Source organism: Heloderma suspectum, chromosome 5 (assembly GCF_057233095.1).
Source record: "Heloderma suspectum isolate Gila_16-S chromosome 5, 16-S_ref, whole genome shotgun sequence".
NCBI lineage: Eukaryota > Metazoa > Chordata > Lepidosauria > Squamata > Helodermatidae > Heloderma > Heloderma suspectum.
Window position 1 is genome coordinate 132,248,173 of NC_139462.1, and position 21,494 is coordinate 132,269,666.

Here is a 21,494-nt window from a genome sequence, read left to right on the forward strand (position 1 = left end):
GTTTTTCACTGTTGAATCAAATCAACTGATGATTTGATTCTTGATCAAATCATCAGTTGGAAATACTGAGCCCTTTGCCAGGGTACTATCAACAGTAATATTTTTCTGAAGAGTGGAAAAATATTACTGTTTTTCTGTGTTACTGTAACATTACCATAAAATATTAGCTTTTGAAAGAGCTAATTTTCTCTATCTGGAAAAGTAATAATGCCATTTTCTCATCCACTTTTGAGTCCCATTTGAACCTTCTTCTTTTAAGTAACCAGTTCATAATTATAAGCACATTGACTTAAAACTAAATGAACAGAGAATGGAATGGTCAAATTAGTAATTAATGGCACGTGGTCAGTATTAAACCCCCACTTTGAAAGGTTCACAAAAATGAAACACTGATCTTGTAACTAACACACAATCTACCATACTACTTCTGTAACTTGAAATATACATGCATTCTTTTTTTATCTATCTGCTAATTCCCATTTAAAATGATCAAACTAGTATAGTTAATTGGACAACCATTAAAATCCCTCAGGTGCCAAAACTGAGAAGAATACATTATTTGGACCACTCCTGGAATTAAAATCTCCTGCAATAATTAAATGGCCTGAAAGGTAATGAGACCTGCTAGTAACAAATATTGTTCCAGGTTTTTACATTTTAACATTTTAAAGTAATGTAACTGTACTCCATTATTAATTAATTATTTATTTCATTTCTATACCGCCCAATAGCCAAAGCTCTCTGGGCGGTTCACAAAAATTAAAACCACAAAGCACAGTATAAAACAATATGAAATATTAAAGCTTAAAACCACAATATAACAGTACAACCAGAATAAAACCTAGCAGCAATGCAGAGATTTAAAATACAGATTTTAAACACCAAAGCTAAAAAACTATGAAGCTAAAATGCTAGAATATTGGGAGAATAAAAAGGTCTTCACCTGGTGCTGGAAGGAGTACAACATAGGTGCCAGGCGAACCTCTCTAGGGAGCTCATTCCACGGCCAGGTTGCCACAGCAGAAAAGGCCCTCTTCCTGATAGTCACCTGCCTCACTTCCTTTGGCAGGGATTCATGGAGAAGGACTGAGAATGATCTTAGGGTCCGGGCAGGCACATATTGGAGGAGGTGAAACTTCAGATAACCTGGCCCCAAGCCATTAAGGGCTTAAAAGTGTAAGGCTTGATCATAGCTTACTGGTGTGGCATAGTTGTCATTTTCTATGATTCCACTCCGTACTGGTGACATCTGAAATGGTGGAACCAAAAAACAGTATCTCTACAGGGGCGGGCAACTTGTGGCCCTCCAGATGTTTTGGCCTATAAATCTCATCAGCCCTAGTTAGCATAGCCAATGGTGAGGGATGGTGGGAATTGTAAGCCAAAACATCTGGAGGGCTACAGCTTGCCCACCCTCACTTTAGAAGAATCAGCTGTGATTCACAGTGTGTTTTGAGAGCTTTTGAGTTTCAGAAAACTCTGAATCAAGCATGAAGTTAAAAAAAGTGCCCCCCCCAAGGGGGGGTGGAGTACAAGATATGTAAAGAGTACAGTGCTGAACACCATCTAACATTTGTTTATCTGTTAGGATAGCAATGATGGAAGCTCCATGAAGGCTAATATGGTTAAGATTTAAGCTTACTGGCCAGTATGCCTGTCATCTGTGTTGTGAAATTTGTGGGAAGCTGGGCTCCAGCTATGAGAGAAAAAGACATAGCAAGGACGGACCTGCATGTATTTTTTATACACACTTGTCTAGGGCCACCAGGGCTCAACCTGGGAACCTTTTGGTTTATGTGAGGCTGCTCATGTAGTGAGCTACTGGCCTGCACCTTGTAGCATCAGATTAGGCAGCCTAGTATTCTCAGGCACTGTACTGATCTGCCCACCCAGGCTGGTCATTGGACCCTCTTTGGAAAGATTATAAGACGGTGTCCTTGTTTAAGCTGTGAGGTATTCCTCTGGGTGAGCGGTAAGGTATGTTCATGTATCCCTTAGGTTGCTCTTTGGTCCTGCCCTTTGGCTTGTCTGTCTGTCTGTCTGTCCGCCTGTCTGTCTTTCTAGTATTTTTATCCTGCTCCTCAGCCAAAAAAGGCTCCTGGAGTGGCTTACAATCAGTGAACAAAGAAGACAGCCCCTGCCCTCAGGCTTACAACCTAAAAAAGACACGACACACAAGGAAAAGACAAAGGAGAGGGAAGAGGGGGAAAAATTATGTAGACTGTCAGCAGGGCTGGTGGGATGGCCCTGCTCCCCCCTCTCATCTCCCAAAGGAGGGGCAGTCCAAGTGGAGCAGGCCCTGATGTTCCCTTTGCCTGCTCCTGTCTCTCTCACTCCTTCTTCTTCACCACAGGGTCATGGATGTCAGTTAGCCCAGGGGGCGGGGGAGAGTCCAACTGGAGCAGGCCCCAATGTTCTCTTTGCCTGTTCATCCTGTCTTGAACTTTGGCTCTGGCTCACTTCTCAACCTTGCCTCCTGGTTTTCCTTTGGTTCTGATTGCTGCCTTCATCCCACAGGCCCTGGTTTCTGACTCAACTCAGGCTGCTGCCAGCATCCTAACCCTAATAACCTTGTGGTTGAAAAGCTCAACAAAGTTTCCCCTGAGATAAAGTTACCACACTGGTAACCCTATGATTCAGGCCTTAGTGAGCCATCTGGGTGGGTAGCAGTAGTCTTTGATAGCTTCACCTGGCAGAATCATCATAAACTAAGCTTTGCTTCATTCAGTTGTCAATTCTTATGACTCCCAAATCAAGTCAGCTTCCAATTTATTGTACAAGACTTTTAAAATAAAATTATTTTTTCAAGAAGGGATATTTCTGGAAAACACTTTGCTTGAAAGCTCAGCATGGGTAGGTTATGTTTTAAAACACTGAGATGGCGGCATGCTTGGTTCAAGTTTGTTTTTTTTTAAACATAGCAAAAATGCAATTTGCTATTTTTTTAATTGATGGCAGTTTTCACCGGACAAAGACATCCTGGGTTTTTTTTTTTTATGGTATTTCCTAGTCTATGAACCTATTTTTCCAAGTCACACAAAAAGCAAAGAAAATGTCCAAAATCCATTCCAAAAGAAAATGTCCAAAATGCATATCACTGAAATATCTTTATTAGGCCAACTGAAATGTCACAAAATACTGTGCAAGCTTTAGAGTTCTTCAGAACTCTTCATCTGGCAAAAAGGTAAACAAGGCAAAATGGTAGGGGGAGGGAAAATATGATTGATGTTCAAACCAACCACTTCTGCTCAGCTCTCCATATAGCCATTGTGGCAGCAGTAGCAAACATAAGGGGAAGGGCAGGGGCTGACGAGGGAAACAGAGGGCAGGCAGCTGCTCAAGAGAGCCCTGCCGGCTGCCCTCTTGCTGCAGCAAATGCCATGGTGGGGGACCGGCTGGTGGGGCTCTCCAGAGCACCTGCTGCAGGTGGCAAAGCAGCAGCCACAGGCCCTCCTAGCAGCAGGGTGGCACAATTTGCTAATCGGCACAATTTGCTAATCCTCCCACTCCACCACCTGATGCAAGCATCTCACCCTAATACATGGGAGGTCCAGTCCTGTGCATGTGTGAAGGTCCATCATAGGTGTCATATTTATAACAGCTCACATCACCTCAAAACAAAGTTTTTCCATGGAGTCAGTTCCCACATTCAGCTGTGAGTTTCAGGAGTATTTTAATCCAGTGCAGAGAAATGAAGAGATAAAAATGAAGATCATAATACTGGAGGGGAACTACTGGAGAAGGTCTTTGAGAAGGCTTTGGCATAAACTTGGGAAATATTGAGGGGGATTTGCGTCTTTAGCCCTATTTCATGTTTACACCTTTGGTCAGGCCCAGATTTCTAGAGACTTTTGCCGGTTTACGAATGGAGGCCCTTTATCACCTTGCCCCACCTGCATGCTGGGGACCAAACCTATGCATAGACCCCAATCTTGAATATTTGCAGTTTGCTATTTGGCAGTTAAGCACAGATCTTCTTTCCAAAAACAGGAGAAAAAAAACATCCACCAGGAAGGGCTCTGCCTGTACTGTATGATACAGGGGAATTGCTTCAGCTAAGTTTTGGCACAGAGGCCATATCTTTCTTCCTTCAGAGATTCTGAAGTCCCTACAAATTTCGGGGCGTAGGCACGTGCCTAGATTGCCTACAGGTAAATCTGCTCCAGCCTCTGGCTGCTACAGCACTCAGAAGGCAGCAACAGTGCACAACATGTTTTATGTGTTTAAAATCTGAAATGTATTCTCAGTTTTAATGTTACACTGGAAATGGGCTATGACTTGGGGTATGCGGGGTGGGGGAGATGCTTCTGTTAGAGAGAAGAGGAGGGATTAGGGTATTTTGAAAAGCAGCAGCAAAGGCTAATATAAAGCTGGGTATTAGTGGACTGCTGCCAAAGAAGCTGGAAAGAATGCAAAGTCATTAGCTGTGAGTTACTTAAGGCAGAGCGTGGGGGAGAAGAAACAGGAATCGTGCTGTGCAGCTAGAGAGTGGTGTGCATTCAGTGGTATTCTGGAGCATTCCCAACTAGATTAACCTATCAAGGCAATGGTGCTGTTAGAGGCTACTAGTACAGCCTTGCAGGCCACATGTCTTTACGTGAGTAACCTCACACACAGGAGCAGCCGTATGAAGAGCAGTGGGAGTTCCCTCCTACAAAGGGAGTGAATCAGAGCATTTTGGTCATGCAAAAGGAAATGGTAGAACTCAGGATGGTTCCACTTCAACTTGCAAATGGGGGCGGGGAGGACTCACAGTTTTTAATGCTGCCCCATGACGAGGCGGGGAGGAAGCAGCTCCCTTCATATTGTAAACTAGCACTCCAAAGGGATGGCTGTGCTTAACTTTTCCCTCCGGTATGCAGCTTACTATGTTCAGGGAGAGTTTTTTGGTTTTGTTTTAACAATGACATGAACCCCACTGGCAGCAGGTGGTTTGAAATGAGAGTCCAGAATTCTTCCACTCCTGCATAATTTTATTTATTAATTTATTAAATTTCATAATCGACCATCTGGCCGGTCACCCAGCCACTCTGGGCAATGTACAACAATACAACAGTTTTAAAACAATAAAATTCTAAATTAAAACATCATATTTCTAAAAATACCCTAACCCACCCCAAATGCCTGCCTGAACAACCATGTTTTTAATGCGTGACGGAAGCTCGTTAAAGAGGGGGCATGGCAGAGTTCTCTAGGGAGGGAGTTCCACAGAGTGGGGGCCACCACAGAGAAGGCCCTCTCCCTCGTCCTCACCAGCCTAGCTGTCCTGGCTGATGGGACAGAGAGAAGGCTATCCGAGGCTGATCTTGTTAAGCAGCCTGTTTGGTGTTGCTGGAGGTGCTCCTTAAGATACGCTGGGCCGGAACCATATAGGGTTTTAAAGGTCAAAACAACACCTTGAATTTGGCCCGGAAAACAACTGGTAACCAGTGCAACTCCTTCAGCACCAGAGTGATGTGATCACGCTGGCAGCTGCCTTTAGGCGAACCGCCATGTTCTGTGCCAGCTGCAGCTTCTGAACCATCTTCAAGGGTAACCCCACGTAGAGCACATTATAGTAGTCTAGACGAGAGAAGACCATGGCATGTACTAGCGATGGGAGCAGATGGTTGGGAAGGTAGGGGCGCAGCTGCCGTATTAGATGGAGTTGGTACAGCGCTGTCCAGCTCACAGCTGACACCTGAGCCTCCATGGACAGCTGGGAGTATAAAATGACCCCCAGGCCATGGAAGGGTAGCCATACCCCATTCAGCACCAGGCCAACATCCCCCAACCTCCTCTTTTCTCCCACCATAAGTACCTCGGTCTTCTCAGGGTTCAGCTTCAGCTTATTCCTCCCCATCCAGCCACTCACCATCTCCAGACATTTGGGCAAGGATTCTATGGCCAACTTTGGTGAAGATTTGAACGAGAGGTAGAGCTGCATGTCATCCGCATATTGATGACACCGCACCCCAAACCTCCTGATGATGGCCCCCAGCAGCTTCACATAGATGTTAACTAGCATCAGGGAGAGGATAGAACCCTGTGGCACCCCACAAGTGAGTGGCCACGGATCCGAAACCTCCTCTCCCAGTGCTACCCTCTGGTACCTGCCGGAGAGGAAGGACTGGAACCACCGTAATATGGTGTCTCCAATGCCCAACCCCTCCAGGTTGTCCAGGAGGATACTGTGGTCAATGGTATCAAAAGCTGCTGAGAGGTCGAGGGGAACAAGGAAGGAGCATTCACCCCTATCCAAAACCCTCCTCATATCATCCACCAAGGCAACCAAGGCCGTTTCTGTCCCACGCCCAGGCCTGAAGCCCGATTGACATGGATCTAGATAATAGGCTTCTTCCAAGTGTGCCTTCAACTGCATCGCCACCACCCGCTCAATCACCTTGCCCAAAAATGCCAGATTCGAAACTGTGTGAAAGTTGTTCAGGACTTGGGGATCCAGGGAGGGCTTTTTAAAAAGTGGTCTTATCACTTGTCATAAGGCTTCCAGAAGACTATAGACAGATGCACTTGAAGATGTGGCTTGAATCATGAACCTCATAGTCTGAGGATGGGACCTAGTTTAGTCCTAGCAAACGAGATGGGACCAGAACCTCGTCTCATCTTCCATTCCACACATTGCCTGAATGTGTGGTAGGACAGCAAGATTGTGCTCCCTGGCCCAGGTCCCAGCTTCCATGCATTTGGGCGAAGGTGGGAATGAGGCCCATTTTGCTGAATGTGGGGGAGATTGGGAGCTGGGCCTGGAGCACATTCCCCTTCCCCTTCATGAATTCAGTCCATGCACAGAACAGAAAGAGAGAATAGGGTTCTCTTTTAGTCAGGCCTCTGAGCTCTCTTCAGGTGCAGAAGCTTGTGTGTAACATCAGCCTTTAACAAAAAACAGAAGCACCCAAACTGGCTGGAACTTGGAAAGAGCACATGTTCCCAGAGGTGCCAGTAACAAATATTTCTTATATTTCTGAATGAAGAGCTCCTTCATCGGGGGAAATCTTACAATAAAATAAGCCAGCTTCCAATGACGGCTAGAAATTCCTAGAGTTTGGGTTTGTAAGATTGCCCCTGATGAAGGAGCTCTCTCTTCCAAAACGCATTGGGTTCATTCATAAAATATTTTTCATTGGCACCTTTGAGAACATGTTGTTTGCGTTCCAACAACAGCCCTTGCAATTGGTGGGGAGGAGAGTGCTTCTGGATTAGCCAGGCATCTACCTTTGCCTGCTCAACAGATTGGTGCCTTCTGTCTGTATTAATCATTACATTTATGAAATATAATGATTAATACACTGTCCTCTGTACTTCAGGCTCCTGGCTCCTGCAGCTGACGGTAGAGACTTGAAATAGGCAAACCTCCATCCCAGGTCTGGCCCCAGCCCTCTCTTTGCAAGCCACGTTCTTTCATGAAGAAAGGTGAGTATCATGATTTCTCATGTACGTTACAGGGTTAACTTTGAACACCAGTGGTTGCCTTTAATACACTGCCTCAAACACCAGCAGTTGTAAACCAAATGGGATGCTCTTCTCATGTCAACACCTATCTACCCATTGCTCCTTTTCCAATCCACAAAGCTCAGTAAAATTAGGTAACAGTACAGCTGAAGGAAAATAATATACAGCAATTTTGAACGTTTGAGACATTTTTTTTAGAAAGGTGATTTGCTAGTCAAATGTTTCAATTTCTTTGTTTATTCATTTGTTTAATGTGTCTGTAACAGTACTGCTTCATTTAATTTGAATGTTATCTTTTGATGTTAAATTTTTTAGTTATTCTCACAAGAGACTTATTAATATTTTTTAAAATGGGTACAGTTCTTCCCAACTATTCCACAGTAAAATCTGCCCTATACTAACCTGGGCTTTTCAGCCCTTCCCCTATGGGCCTGTTGTCTATGGGAAGACCTCCTAAACTATAGAGTTGCCTGGTTGTTGTGAGACTGGAATGCCACTCCACCCACTGGGCTGCCAGGGAATTCAAACACCTGTCTGAAGGAAGCCCTGGAACCTGTGGCTGCAGGCATTTTCCTGACCACTAGGCTATGACATTAGCATTGATAGAGGAAGCACTAGGAGCATGCTTGCCCCTTGTGGGTGGGAGAGCATAGACTGGATTCTGTAATGCAGGGATGGGCAACTTGTGGCCTTCCACATGTTTTGGCCTACAACTCCCATCAGCCCTAGCCAGTGTGCCAATGGTGAAGGATGATAGGAGTGGCAGGCCAAAACATCTGGAAGGCCACAAGTTGCCCATCCCTGCTGTCATTATAACACTCCTGCCACCCCTGAAGGTTATTGGTGCCTTCCACCAATGGATAGGAGCAACAGGAGCATTGTCATGGATGATGTTATAATCAGTGGGTGGCAATGGAACTGCTAGGAATGCTGTGGGAGGGGCTGTTGTTGCTATGTCGCCTCTTTTCCCGTGACATCTATTATTGTGCTTTAGACAATGCTGCTATGGGGAGCACAGAGTCCCAACAAGTTAAACCAGTGCAAGCTCCCTGTGTAGCAGCAGCCATCGTAGCTGGACAATAGAGGCTTTCTGCCCGATGTCTAAATCGTACCCTGATATCCTTAACAGAATTACTGAGTCTTCATGCTTATGTTTATGTGTATTCACATAAAAGGTATCTCTCTGCATTTCACAGAATCCAAACAAAAGTGGCGTAAGGTGAAATTAAACTCTTACAGGACCTCTAAGCTGCAGGGGTATCTAAATCTCGAAACACAGCGACCCAGCAATCCCATGAAACAAGGCATAGAGTGCAGACGTGCTGGTAATATTGTATTATTTTAGATCATGACAGGTTGGTTTATTTTTAGCAGTGGCATTTGCCGGAGCTAAGCTCTGGATAAGCTGGAGCTTTGTTCTTAATTGTGTGTGTGCTAAAATCGTTCCGGTGCGTGTCCCATGACAGGGCTACACATTGTTGCATGTTAGACAGGACCGTAACTCTAGGAGCTACTGCATTGTTTAGAAACATTGATCTGACGCTATTTTTTGCAGAATCTTTTCCTACTGCAGATAGTGTTACACACCATGTGCTTGCTTTAAGCAAGGCAGCTGTTCCTGCAACTCATGGAGGGATTTATGCCTTTAAATCCAGAGGTTTCTAGCTTGGTTCAGTCTCTACAGAAGCCTGAAGACCTCATCACTACAGCAACGTGCAGGCAATAAAATTAAGAAAAGTCATACTGTTAATCACTTTACTTTAATCAATCAATTAATCACATACTTTAATCAAAGTGTTGGCTTGACCTAGAGGTGAAAAGCCCATTCAAGCTATCATTATAGAGCTCCTTCTGCAGATAAATGGAAAGCTGGACTTACCATGAGGCTCCATTCTGACCAACAGACAGCAAAAGGTTAACCCACACACCCATTCCCAGTCAAAGGCTGGGCCAGCAAATTTGATGCCACCCCAGAACCAGGACATGAAGCAGGAAACAAGACAGTAACCGCAGAAAATGCAAAACATCATTAAACAACTACCCTCAAAGGGCCTGATGTGTCAGAAAAGAAAAAGGGCAAAGAGGGCTTCCTAAGGAGTCCCACAGAAGCTGCACCAGGAGAATCACGCAGATGCAATATTGTTTCCCATCCCAACCAGCAAACGACAAAACAATGGACGGGTTTTCCTTTTCTCCCAACTATGGGGCAGAATGGAATCTCACAGTATCCGACTTCCCAGTCTTGATTACAGGACAGGAAAGCAGGCAGCAGAGGGATGCCCAGAGTCACTTCCTGGGAGTGGGTGTCGGCGGTAGGGAGAACTGCCCAGTTCAATAACCTGCTGGAAGACTCTTCTGCTGAAGGAGGTCTCCAGCAAGGCGGAGGTTTGTTTATCTCATTTCATTTCTATATCCCTCTGAAGGGTATATAGCTGAAGCTCTCTGGGCAGTTCACAAAAATTAAAACCACAAAGCACAGCATAAAACAATATAAATATGAAAGTTTAAAACCACAATATAACAGTACAACCAGAATAAAACCTAGCAGCAATGCAGAGATTTAAAATACAGATGTAAAACACCAGAGCTAAAAGACCAGGTAGCTAAAATACTGGGAGAATAAAAAGGTCTTCACCTGGCGCCAGAAGGAGTACGAGGTAGATGCCAGGTGAACCTCTCCAGGGAGCTCATTCCACTATAGAAAGGTTCCAATTCTGTAGTGCAGCCTTCTGCAACCTGGTGGCCTCCAGATATGGTGGGGCCACAATTCCCATCATGCTGGCTGTAGATGATGGGAGTTGTAGTCCAACACATCTGGAGGGTGCCAGGTTGGGGAAACCTGCTATAGTGCCTAATAAAAGTAGAGGGCGTGGGACAGGTAGCTGCCCTCCGTATGTCTTCCAGAAGAGCACTGGTGCTCACGGCTATCTAGGTGGCAGCTGCCTGACCTGCACGGACAGTGATTACCAGGGGACTGGAGCGGACTCTTGCTTAGGGAAGAGGAGTTAAGCACGATATCATTGTTCCCTGCAGTTGGGCCACATCCACAAGGAAAGTTAAATCATGCATCAGAAAACTGCTGATTTTGGAGAGAATCTGGCCTTTGCTGACATAAGAGAAATCTCTGTCTTGCGGCTGTGTCCAACACAGTGCTCAGTTCTTGCAGGCTCTGTAGGGGTTTCCTGCTTCTGGAACCATGTATGTTAAGAGTGGCCCACAGGATCATTCATGGAAGGAATTTTCACTTCTCCACAACCTCCGAAGGAAAATACAACTTTGGGAATAGATTGCAGGGGATCCTGAATGTACCAGGACCTTTCAGTTTATTAGGTAAAATGCCACTGAAGGAAATTTGGAAACGGAATGACAAGGTCAGATGAAAGAAGTCAAAAAAAAACTTTGGAAGCACTCTGCATCTTGGCTTCCTGCCTGGTCTTAAGAGCTAGGGGAGGATTAGTCTCTCCTATTCACAACACTTTGGTCACATTGCCTAGAATTAGGGCTGGCTCTTCCATGAAGCGGGGTAAAGCCCCTGCCTCAGGCAACAGAGTGGGAAGAGTGGCAAATTGTGCCGTTCCTCCCTGCCCCTGCCAGGGGGGCCTGCTGCTGCTGCCTCCAGCAAGTGCTCCAGAGAGCCCTGTCAGCTACTCTTCTGCTGTGGCATTTGCCAGAGCAGGAGCATGCAGGTGGCAAGGCTCTCCAGAGCAGCCACCTGCTTGGCAGCAGTAGTGTACGCTTTGGAGAGCCCCGCCAGTCTCAATCTCCCACTGTGGCAAATGCCACAGCGAGAGAGTGGCTGCCAGGGCTCTCTGGAGCAGCTGCCCACCCCCTGTTTCGCTCTGACGGAATCCTCAGCCATCCACCCTCTGGCTTGCACTGAGAATCCTCCCAGCGAGAGCTGGATGATGAGTGGGCACGCTCTCACGAGAGCTGCACTGGCCGCTTCTTTCGGATGAAAGCTGTTGCGGTGGCAGTGGCAGTAAAGCTAAGGGGAAAGGGGTGCGATGAGAGAAGCAGAAGGGGTGGGGCGCACAATGAGGAAAGGGGAAAGGGGGCATGATGTGGCAGCGTGTGTGCTCGCCCATCTCAGGTGGTGGGAGAGCTTGCGCCAGGGCTGCCTAGAATGATGGGCAAGCAGTCATGTTGGAAGAACCTTTGTTGGGTAGAGGGACAAAGGAGTGTCAAAGGAAATCCCCCCCTCTTACATTCTGACTGAAGGATCTGCATGTGCAGAGCCCTCACAGATTTCCCCCTTCCTCAGAGAAAGGGCAGGAGGAAGAACCAGTGGGCTGATTAGGATGTTTCCCTGAAGGACGGTCCTGCCCCTTACACGAGGCTGAGATGGGACAGTTTGGGCAGGATGACTCAGATAAAGGTGGGTAGAGGCCCAGAGCCCATAGTGCTGCCAGAAGAAGAGGGTTCTCAGGAGGATGACAAAGAGAAGCACCAGAGGCACCAGAGGCATCTCCTGGGCCTGCACTCGGTTCTGTCATCAGCTCATCCAGACTGAGCTGGATGAAATGCTAGAGTAGGAGTGCAGGACCTGAGGACCAAGGCCCCAATCTGACCCTCTGGGGGTTTCCCAGATGGCCCTGTCCCCTTTCCCCTAACCACTGATCATTTGGTGGTTTCCTGAGCCTTGTTACAGGACGAAAGACCTTTATGCTGAAATGTGCTGGTAGTTTTGGTATTCTGGGCCTGCTGCTTTGGCCTTTGGCCCCACCCACCACTGGAATGTGGCCCCCGAGAGCTTCCCCAAAATGGAATCCAGCCCTCAGGCTGAGATTCTGCACCCCTGAGCTAGAGGAATCCCTCTCCTTCTTTCATTTGCATTCATCCCGGTTCTGGCCTTTAGTCAGGTCAGCTGCTGCATCTTGGTAACTGCAAGTATCCATCAGAGAACTTCAAGATGAATAGTGTCCCCCTTTTGGCAAAGAGAGAAGCAGGAGCAAGAGAGAAGCAGGAGACTGGTGTCCGATTTACCACTTGGATATGGCCTAGAGTAGCCTTCCCCAGTGTGGTGCCAATCATTTTGGACTACAACTCCCATCATCCCCGGCAACTGGCCATGATGGCTGGATGTGAGTTACAGTCCAAAAGATTTGAAGGATACCACACTGGAGAAGTCTGGCCTAGATGGTCATCTTGGATAGAGCAGCTCACTGGGAGCGGTGACTTGTTCCATTTAAAAAATGGTTTCCTCCATTTCTGTGATGATGACAGCACTGGAGTCTCCCATGGGTGGGATTACACCAGTGCTAAGGGATCCCCTTCTCAATGCCACTGGTGCCTTTATGTCCACCCTGGCTGGGCCAAGGACCCAAGGGAAGAGATGGAAGAACCCTTTAGAGTTGCCTGAAGGCTTTCCTTTCCTGCCCTGCTGAGGGTGTGTGTGTGTGTGTGTGTGTGTGTGTGTGTGTTAGGAGGTGGGCCAGTTTGGAATGTCTGAGGGATGAATAGAACACAGGTCTCCAGACCCAGTTCCCTTTCCCAGGTAGCTAAAGCCCTTTTCACATGACTGGCTCAAACATTCTGCCAATGCGCAAGTGGGGCTGTGACGACAAGCCCTGCTCCTCAGCATCTGTCCGTACACCACAGATATCTGCAGGGAGGGGCCCCCTGCTCATGGGTTGGTAAAATGTGCACGCTGGTGATGTGTATGGGCCTCATATGTGTAAGGAATAGGCGAGAGAGGGAAAATGTGAAGGGGAGAAAAAAAGTTTGCTTCACTCTCAAGGAGGACTCAAGAACAAAGAAAAGGCTCTGCTCTCTAGATAAAGGCAGAGTTGGCTCTGGGAGAGGCCTGATCCTCAGAAGGGACATCCCATGTGCTGGTCTTGTCTTCAACCAGAGGATAGATTAACTCAGGGGTGGTGGTCCTGTGGCTCTCCCGATGATGTTGGACTACAACTGTCATCCCTGCCCATTGGCCAAGCTGGCTGGGCTGATGGGAGTTGAAGTCCAACATCTGGAGGGCCACAGGTCTGCCACCCTTGGGTTAGTGGTTTGCTGTCTGTTCTCCTGTGACCAAGAATGAAATGCTCTCTCCCAACAGCCCTGGGTCAAGAGAAAAGATCAAAAGTACTTCTATACAATAGTACTACGCATATTCTACACAAGAATGATTCCATCAAAGTTATGCATTGTGTAAGTTTGTGAGCAAGTGTTCACAGACAGTTTTCAGAGTCAAACTAGATGCAGTGGGGCAACCAGGTTTGTTCTTTACATCTCTGCCCTGTTCCTGTATAAAGGGCAGACATGTACAGGCTAGGAGTAGGTCTAATTTTTACAATGACAGAAACGAACCATGCTGGGACCAACGTGTCTCAAGCAATGGAACACAGGAAGCTAAGGCTGGGAAGGCTTGGCTCTTTTTATCACCGTGCTGTTGGATGTATAATTAGAAGCGAATGTGGCAGACCCCACCATGTCTAGTTTGGCCCTCAAATTCAATTTCTGGAAAACAATGTAGAAACTCAGCTGAACACAGGCATGTCTGTGAAAGAGCAGGTCAAAACACTGATGCATTTAGAACAGCATGCTAGACTAACAGGAGGTCCTGAATGCAGAAAGAGTTGTTTAAACTCACAGTCTCACAGAAATCAAAACGGGCCTAGTTCATACACACCACACATGGGGTGGTAAAACTGTTCTGGGACTGTACCACTTCACCAGCGGGGATTATATAGTGGAATGCTTCCATATGAAAAGAGTTCTCTACTCATACAAGGCCTGGTAGAGAGTTGGGCTAGTTCTCTGTGAAACTTTTCTATGGGAAGGAATTTGTTTATATAAATGTGCATTCAGTCACATGACACCCCTAACCCCACTAGTTGGAGCTCCAGTCCAGAACAGTTTTACTACCTTCCCTGCTGCATGCAAGAACCCAGCCTAAGACATGGTCCCAAAGGCCTTGCCCAGGTTTGTACAGGTAGCTAGTCACTCAGTATTTAGGGGCTAGTTGGCATAGGCGCACTCGTTACCTGACTGCAACATCTACTGATGATTTACATGTGTGAATGGGCTACCACAGAAGGAACTTTCGTATCACCTCACAGCCAATGCTTTTCAGAGAAGCCAGTTTACACACTGAGGTGTCAGTTATCAAGAGTATAGTAATCAAGAGGCACATGTGAAGTCATATATGTGCAAGTACATTAAGCCACATCCAGTACATTACAGAGAAGTTCTCCTATGGCAAGTCCACAAGGAGATGGAACAAGACCACCATGACTTAGTATCTACCTAGCCTTCTGCTTTTGATCCATCCCACATGTTGCAAGTGTCCGTGTGACTGCACTGTCTTGGCAACTGCGACAATTGGAGCAATCAAGCTCTCTGGCATCATTCAAGCCCCAGAGGCCCTGCTTTATGTGCCCTCCACCTTCATGGATTAGGTGGGTGGCAACTGGGCACAGGGCCTTTCGTAGTGGTGCCCTGCCTCTGAATGCCCTCTGTGGAGTGGTCTACCTGGTGCTTATAGTTCTTGTCTTTTAGGGGCCAGTTGTCTTATTCACACAGGCTTTTTATGGCTGCGTTTTTAATGTGTGTGTGTGGGGGTTAACTTGTCATTATTATGATGATTTATTTTAAAGTTTATACCATGACCCACCTCAGGCACATATGGGGAAAGGTCAGGTATAAAGGTTTTAAATAAATAAAATAAAAATAAACCAAGAGTGTAACCATTCAAAGTAATGTTGGGCAAATAATACACAGTCATTTGAAAATATTACAGTACTGGAAAGAAGCCTAACGAGGAATTAAAAACAGAGCCATGTTAATAAACAGAACTGAAGAGGAAGGAGTTTTGTTTGGTTAAATACAAAGCACACCTTCAAAAGCACAAAGCACACTGTTGAGACACACTATGCATATTGATCAGATGTTGGCAATCTATGTCCACTGGCTGTCATGCAATGACAAAATGATGTCCCATTGCTATGGCAGCTAAGGGAAGAAAGACTGCTCTGATAAGGAGTCTCCAATGTGGTACGTGCATAGACCTCTCTTGTCCCAGCGGGCTACTTGCCCCTTCTGATTTTTGTTTGTTCATTCAACTGGGAGGTAGGCATCCTGCAAAGTAAAGGGCTACCATTCAACACCATATTTATTTGGATTCAAAACAGCCATTTTGTGTTTTGGAGCTCAAACCCCACGTCGGCCTTGAGCTTGGGTTCTTGGATAATTTCCTTTCCTTTTAGTAACTTGCCTTCTGGGAAATGAGTGTTTTGTCATGGGCCATGCCCACCATAGCAGCCATTTTGTGAGACTACCCAGGACACACACTCAAAATTCCAAACGTACTCACCGAGGACCCCTGATATAACCGTCAGCATGATAGCAGTTCACTACCAGTGGCCAAATGTGTAAGGTGATGTAATTTTTTTAAACACACCCCAAACGGGAGCACTTGAGTATTACACTTTGGCATTTTGTTGTATGCGTGAATGCTACACCTTGATCCTATATGCCTGTAGCAGGTTATTGTTACAGGACTTCTTTTCACAGTGTAATTGCACTTCTTCTTCTTCTGACGATGATGGTGTAACAGTTAATTTACACAAGTATGAAGGGTTATTTTTTTAAAAAAACTTCATTTTCAAATATATTAACTAGTATACCGTTTTAAGCAATCAATAGCATTACAATGTAGAAATAAACCCTGTAATGATCCCCAATACATGTATGCAACATCAACATGCAGAGTTGTATTCATATGTCCAATAAAATGCTGCAGAGTAAGTATAGGCAACTATATGCTCAAGGGCCAAAACCTTCCATCTGGCCCCCAATCCTGATCCCAAGGAGCTTTCTACCACCACCACCCCATACTCCCTTCTGCCATTTCCCCCTTTCTCCTGCAGTTAGAACCACAAGAAAGGCTTTGGCAAAGCCCTTCCCTTATTGTGCCCTTCAGCTGCTCATTTTCATGCAGAAGCCAAGAAACAGGAGTCATAACAAATAGCTGCCCTAATGCAGGGAGACCCTGCCCAAACCCCTTTTGTTGAGGTTGGGGCCAGGTGTGAGGTAGGAGAAGAGGCGCTAAGGACTCCTTTCCCTGTGTCTTCACCTGTGTTAGTGGGCAGAACCAGTGTGCTTGGCCCTTTACCTTGGCCCAGTTGAAGATATAGCTCCTGTTAAGAATGTTGCTGACCAGGGCCACAAAGCATCATATTAATGTACAGCAATGTAAAAAGCAGTAGATTAACATAATTAGTCATTCTTTCTAATACCAAACTTGGGTGGTTGCCTGTCCGTTTGGAAATTAAACAAGGCCACCCAAAATTAAGGTATCGGTTTCTACATACTGAGGGGACTCCTTAGGTACACAGACGTGTATGCGTTTGTAAATTAAAAGGAATGTTTTTTTAAAAACTAAATTTCCGGGATGTATATAATGTGGAAGTTTAGGAAAAAGGAAACTAGAAGTTGTTGGCTTGGGGGAAAGAGAAGAAATTAATTCACTCAAGATCCTAGTAGTCAAGGATGGATAACTTGTGGGCTTCCAGATGGTGCTGGACTGCAACTCCCATCCAATGCTGGATGGGAGTGCAGTCTGACAATATCTGGAGGGCCACCAGTTGCGCACCTAGTAAGTATCAGAGGAGAAAACGTAAGGTGACAGGTGTATGCTGGCAGATTAAAACCTTCTTTCTGCTCTATACAGGGATTTTTCAGGAGAAAGAGAGGAAGGACACTTTCCACTTTCTTATTCTCCATAACCCAAGGATATAGCTATAAAATGCTCAGGTTTAGGGCTGGCAGCCCCAAATCTGAACTCTCTAACACTATAGGAACAGTGGGAAGTTTAACAGTAGCATTGCTTGGGCAGGAAGATGGCATATAGAATGATCTGGTTTGCACAACATGGCAACCCATTATGGGTTGTCATAACATCTGAACCTGCATGATTTCTGTAGGGTGACTTATTTTTCATGAACAAGCCATCCTGAGAACCCATGGCTTGTTGTTCGGTTGTTCAGGATGGCTTGTTTTCATGGCTTGTTATTGGATTGTTCAGGATGATGTGTTGCGACATCCGAACTCAGCAGGGCAACTTCATTGTGGGTTGTTGGGAACGGCTAGAGAGCTACCTGGCAAGAGCGGTGAAAACCCCTGCTGCTCCTTGGGATTTCATTAGTGCTGCCTCCATCCTCCCTCATCCCTTTGCCAAAGCCTTTCTTGTGGTTCTAACTGCAGGAGAAAGAGGTCTGCTTTAAAGAAAATGGAGGAGGGGAGTATGCTCCTAAAAATAGAGAAGGACACCGGAGTGCCCTGAACACATTCACAATCTCTTTCCCCGTCTTGTGCCAGTGCGCACTTTCAAAAGTCCATGGGTATGAAATTTCTGTGATTTTCCCCTCCGCTTTACTGCTGTGCCATGAAATTTGCATATATTTACCGATCTCCGTCACTTGTCTGCCTTGAAACTGGCATATCTGTACCAATTCCCCTCACTTCCTGCTCTACTTTGAAATCTGTGCATCTTTACCACCCCTGCTCTGCCTTCACTGCTCTATAACCCGTAAATATATCTGACAGCTAACAAAGGAGACAAGCACGAAAGGGGGTGGGGGCAGGAGCCAGAGCCAAAAGCAGCTAGCACCAGCAGAAGACGTTTTGGGTGGGTGTAACTGGGTAGCAAGGCAAACACTGAAATTGAGGATGAAATTGACAACGGCATTGAAAAGAGGGGCTAAATAGCAGACAGGCAGTCTTGTGACCCAGCATGATGTACAAACTTGCCCAATGAATTTATAGTGGACAAGTCTGCCAGGTCTTTTGTTTGGTAATCAGTTTTTTTAAAATATACTTTGGGGCACAAATAATGGTTTCCTATTCCATCAGCAGGCTGGTATGCATGCAGCATTTGACATCTTTTTGCTGAGAGTCATATCCTTAGTGGAGAGTCACACAGCCTTGCTGGGAATCACAATAAACTTTAAGATGCACTGAATGTTCAAGCGTACGCATTTTGATTTCCTCCTCTGCTCAGGCAGCTCTAGCTCTCCAGAAAGTGTGTAGGCTCAAATATCAAAAAAGTATTTTTCTTCCAGCCTTGATGTATTTCAGTCTGGAAAGAAGTTGCTTGTCTTTCTTGTGTGTGCAAGTACCAAAACATGATTAGGTTGTTGTATAAGTTCCACCAAGAGCTTAAATTACATGCAGGTTGTGTCATTAGTGGGTTACATCACTCAGTCATGAGCCATGAGTTAATGTTCAGATGCTTGTGATGTGAAAACTATGTAAAGCTGAATCTGAAAACCAAGAACCACGGTGACATTGTGTCTTGAATAAAGCAGGGGTTAAGGCTTCTCTTGGCTTTCCCTTGCCCAATTATGCTTGTGACAGCAGCATATGAGCGTCTTATTCTCTAGTGTCAGGGAAACACATTCATTTGCATCCTTATGTATGAAATGCTCATTACAGGATTGCCACCAAAAGAGAGCTATCGTAATTCAGAAGGGGAGCTGCCTCCTGGGACAAACAGTCCCAAGAGAAATAAATGGAAGGTTTTGTTTGCTTTACACAGAGCTTGGCTTTATTTGGGCTTGACACTGGTGTGTGGGGGTGCATGTGTGTGTGCACCCCTCATTGTTATAAAACTCTAAACAAGAGTTCACACAGAGGGAGAACAAATAAAAGGATTATAACAAATGCAAAGTAGCAAAGAATGTTTCGTGTTAAGAAAGAATTTGCAAGTGAGTTGGTTGTAAATAGTAAAAACACACAGAAGAGTAGCATTAAGAAACACTCAACAAGAAAGCAGTTCTAGGGCAATTTATTTTTATTATAAATTTAGAATGTATTACCAATGAAAAAGGATCACCATGGAGTACCAAGAAAGCTCATGTATCAAAAGTTTAGCAGCATTTCAACAGTCCTAGGCTCCCGACATCCTCCAAGCACTGCTTTCTCAAACCACTCCAGTAAATCCAACCTGAACACTGCCACAGTAATAAATCTTTACATGCCAAGAAGCACAATCTTCTGGGAAACTCTCCTACACAAATGCTAGGCCATAGGACCTAAGGAAACAAACGGAAGCCATACAAGAACATGAGTAATTTCAACAAGACTCATGCAAGAGAGCTTCCCTGAAGTCTGTGCTCAAGGTCTCCATAGCAACAGAAATTGGATTCCACCAGATGTCTGCCAGGCAGCTCTCTATATGCTATTAGGGAAATACCTCATCAGATACATAACCAATGAATGACAGAAAATTGCAGTTCTAGGGCCAGGAACCGTTAGGTCTGTTCAGTAGTATAGTGTCTTCAGTTTATGAAGTATGTGGGACAGGCAGAGTAGGATGCCTCTTCAAAAAGAGATAACTGGCTACTTAGGGTCCCCTATGTCTGTGATAACTTTAGTGATGCAGAAGCTGCTGCAGTGTGATTCTTTCCAGTCATCCTGGGTAGCATCCTAAGTCCCAAGTGACACCAGAAGAGTCCATGCTGCAGCTCCTTCCCATGTCAGCACCGACCGGGAGCAATGGCATTAGACACTGCAGTCTGGACTCTTCTGACATGGCCTCAGACTTCCAGTGTTACTGAGCCATGGGGTAAGGGAAGGAGCCATGGGGCAGCAGAATGCATTCTGCTAAAGTTAACATCAGAAGTGGCTCTTGTATTTGCTCCTCAATTAACAATGGTAATTTGTATGACAACAATTTTAAACCATTGACTATATAAAACCAATGGTTTTAACCACTGACTATTGGTTAAATTCCCCAACTAGCCTAGATTGTTCCCCTTTTTCACCACCAATATACATGGTACTACCATTCTTCAGCTTACATTGCATAGATGAGACTTACTGGAGGCAACAGGAGAAGCAAAGCAAAACGATCTCAATCCTCACCTTCTTCCCCCTGAACTTGCTAATAGATGGATGTTCTGGGAGTAGAATTGGAGTCATATACAAGGGGTGATGAATACTTGTTTGAAGAGAATTTGAGGTTCAATATATAATGAAGTTAGGTTTTACTAAATCCCATGTGGATAATATTCGATATATATAGACTGTAACAGTATGAGATTTTGCTAGTTACAGTAAAACGTGACAGATATTATCCCAGCTTTGCTGGTGGCTGATGCATAGAAAATAACTTTAATTAGAAAGTTATTTTGGGAGGAGAGAAACAGCATATGTGCGCGCGCGCACCACACACACACACACACACAGAGAAACAATATAATACTGGCAAGCTATTCCCGTTCTTTGGTACTTTCTAAACTTTCTTATCCAAAATATACAGGGAAATACATCGTTAAAAAGCTACATTTTTGTAAGTATTTATAAAATCAATCTCCATACAGTATTACACACAACAATATGATATGAACCATGTTTTTACCAATGTATTTCTGCACTGTTTTGTTCCAGTATCATTAAACAGCTTCTTTTTTTAAAAAAAAGTATCGTAACCATTTTGCACTTTGCTTCATCATATATGAAATGGACAAACATCCCAGCTTCTCTAAAAGATTAAAAAATTGCCACTAAATGATACATTATGTACAAGTTTTACTAGAGATTCAGTTCTAGGCAATTATTTTCATCTTACTTATAATTTAAGGTAGTGTTACCTACTATAAGCATATATATATATTTCTTTAATACATAAGAAAATGGCACCACGTGTTATGTCAACCAATGACACTGATGATATGTACAGCAGATGTTAGATACTGAAGATAGATCCTTGCTGACTAGCTCTTACTGTATGGTTGAAACAAGCAGTACTGCAATGTGAGGGAGAAATCTTGCTTTCTTGTATTTCAAAGAGAGACTCCCTTCTTTCCTGGAAGGAACAACCAAATCAGACATATGGCAGGATACCATACATTAAGATTGCCATGATACCAGCGCTGAATAAGCCAGCTACAGGAACAGTCACAAACCAGGCTAGAAAGATATTGCGAAAGAGATGCCAGTCAACAGCCTTCTTGGAGCGGATCCAGCCAACTGCCACCACAGAACCAACCTTGGAAATTTGAGAAGAAAGTTAGAATTAAATGCATCTTAACATGAGTAATGCT

The 21,494-nt window shown here is 45.0% G+C and overlaps 1 protein-coding gene and 1 long non-coding RNA gene across 5 annotated transcripts in view; one reads left to right on the forward strand and one right to left on the reverse strand.

Annotated features, from left to right (window-relative positions):
- Positions 1-21,494, forward strand: part of LOC146344513 (uncharacterized) — a 41,001-nt gene that overhangs the window by 1,412 nt on the left and 18,095 nt on the right. Inside the window, exons 2-3 of one of the 2 annotated variants that reach the window (XR_014792235.1) lie at positions 7,305-7,410; positions 8,646-8,774. This is a non-coding gene — a long non-coding RNA (uncharacterized LOC146344513). The remainder of the gene's footprint in view (positions 1-7,304; positions 7,411-8,645; positions 8,775-21,494) is intronic. The other variant, XR_014792234.1, reaches the window with a different exon arrangement.
- SLC20A2 (solute carrier family 20 member 2) overlaps positions 19,218-21,494 on the reverse strand; it is a 46,232-nt gene continuing 43,955 nt past the window's right edge. Inside the window, exon 10 of one of the 3 annotated variants that reach the window (XM_084857510.1) lies at positions 19,218-21,439. In XM_084857510.1, the coding sequence (XP_084713636.1) occupies positions 21,275-21,439 (165 nt within the window). In that variant the 3' untranslated portion in view covers positions 19,218-21,274. The remainder of the gene's footprint in view (positions 21,440-21,494) is intronic. The other 2 variants (XM_084857513.1, XM_084857512.1) reach the window with 2 other exon arrangements.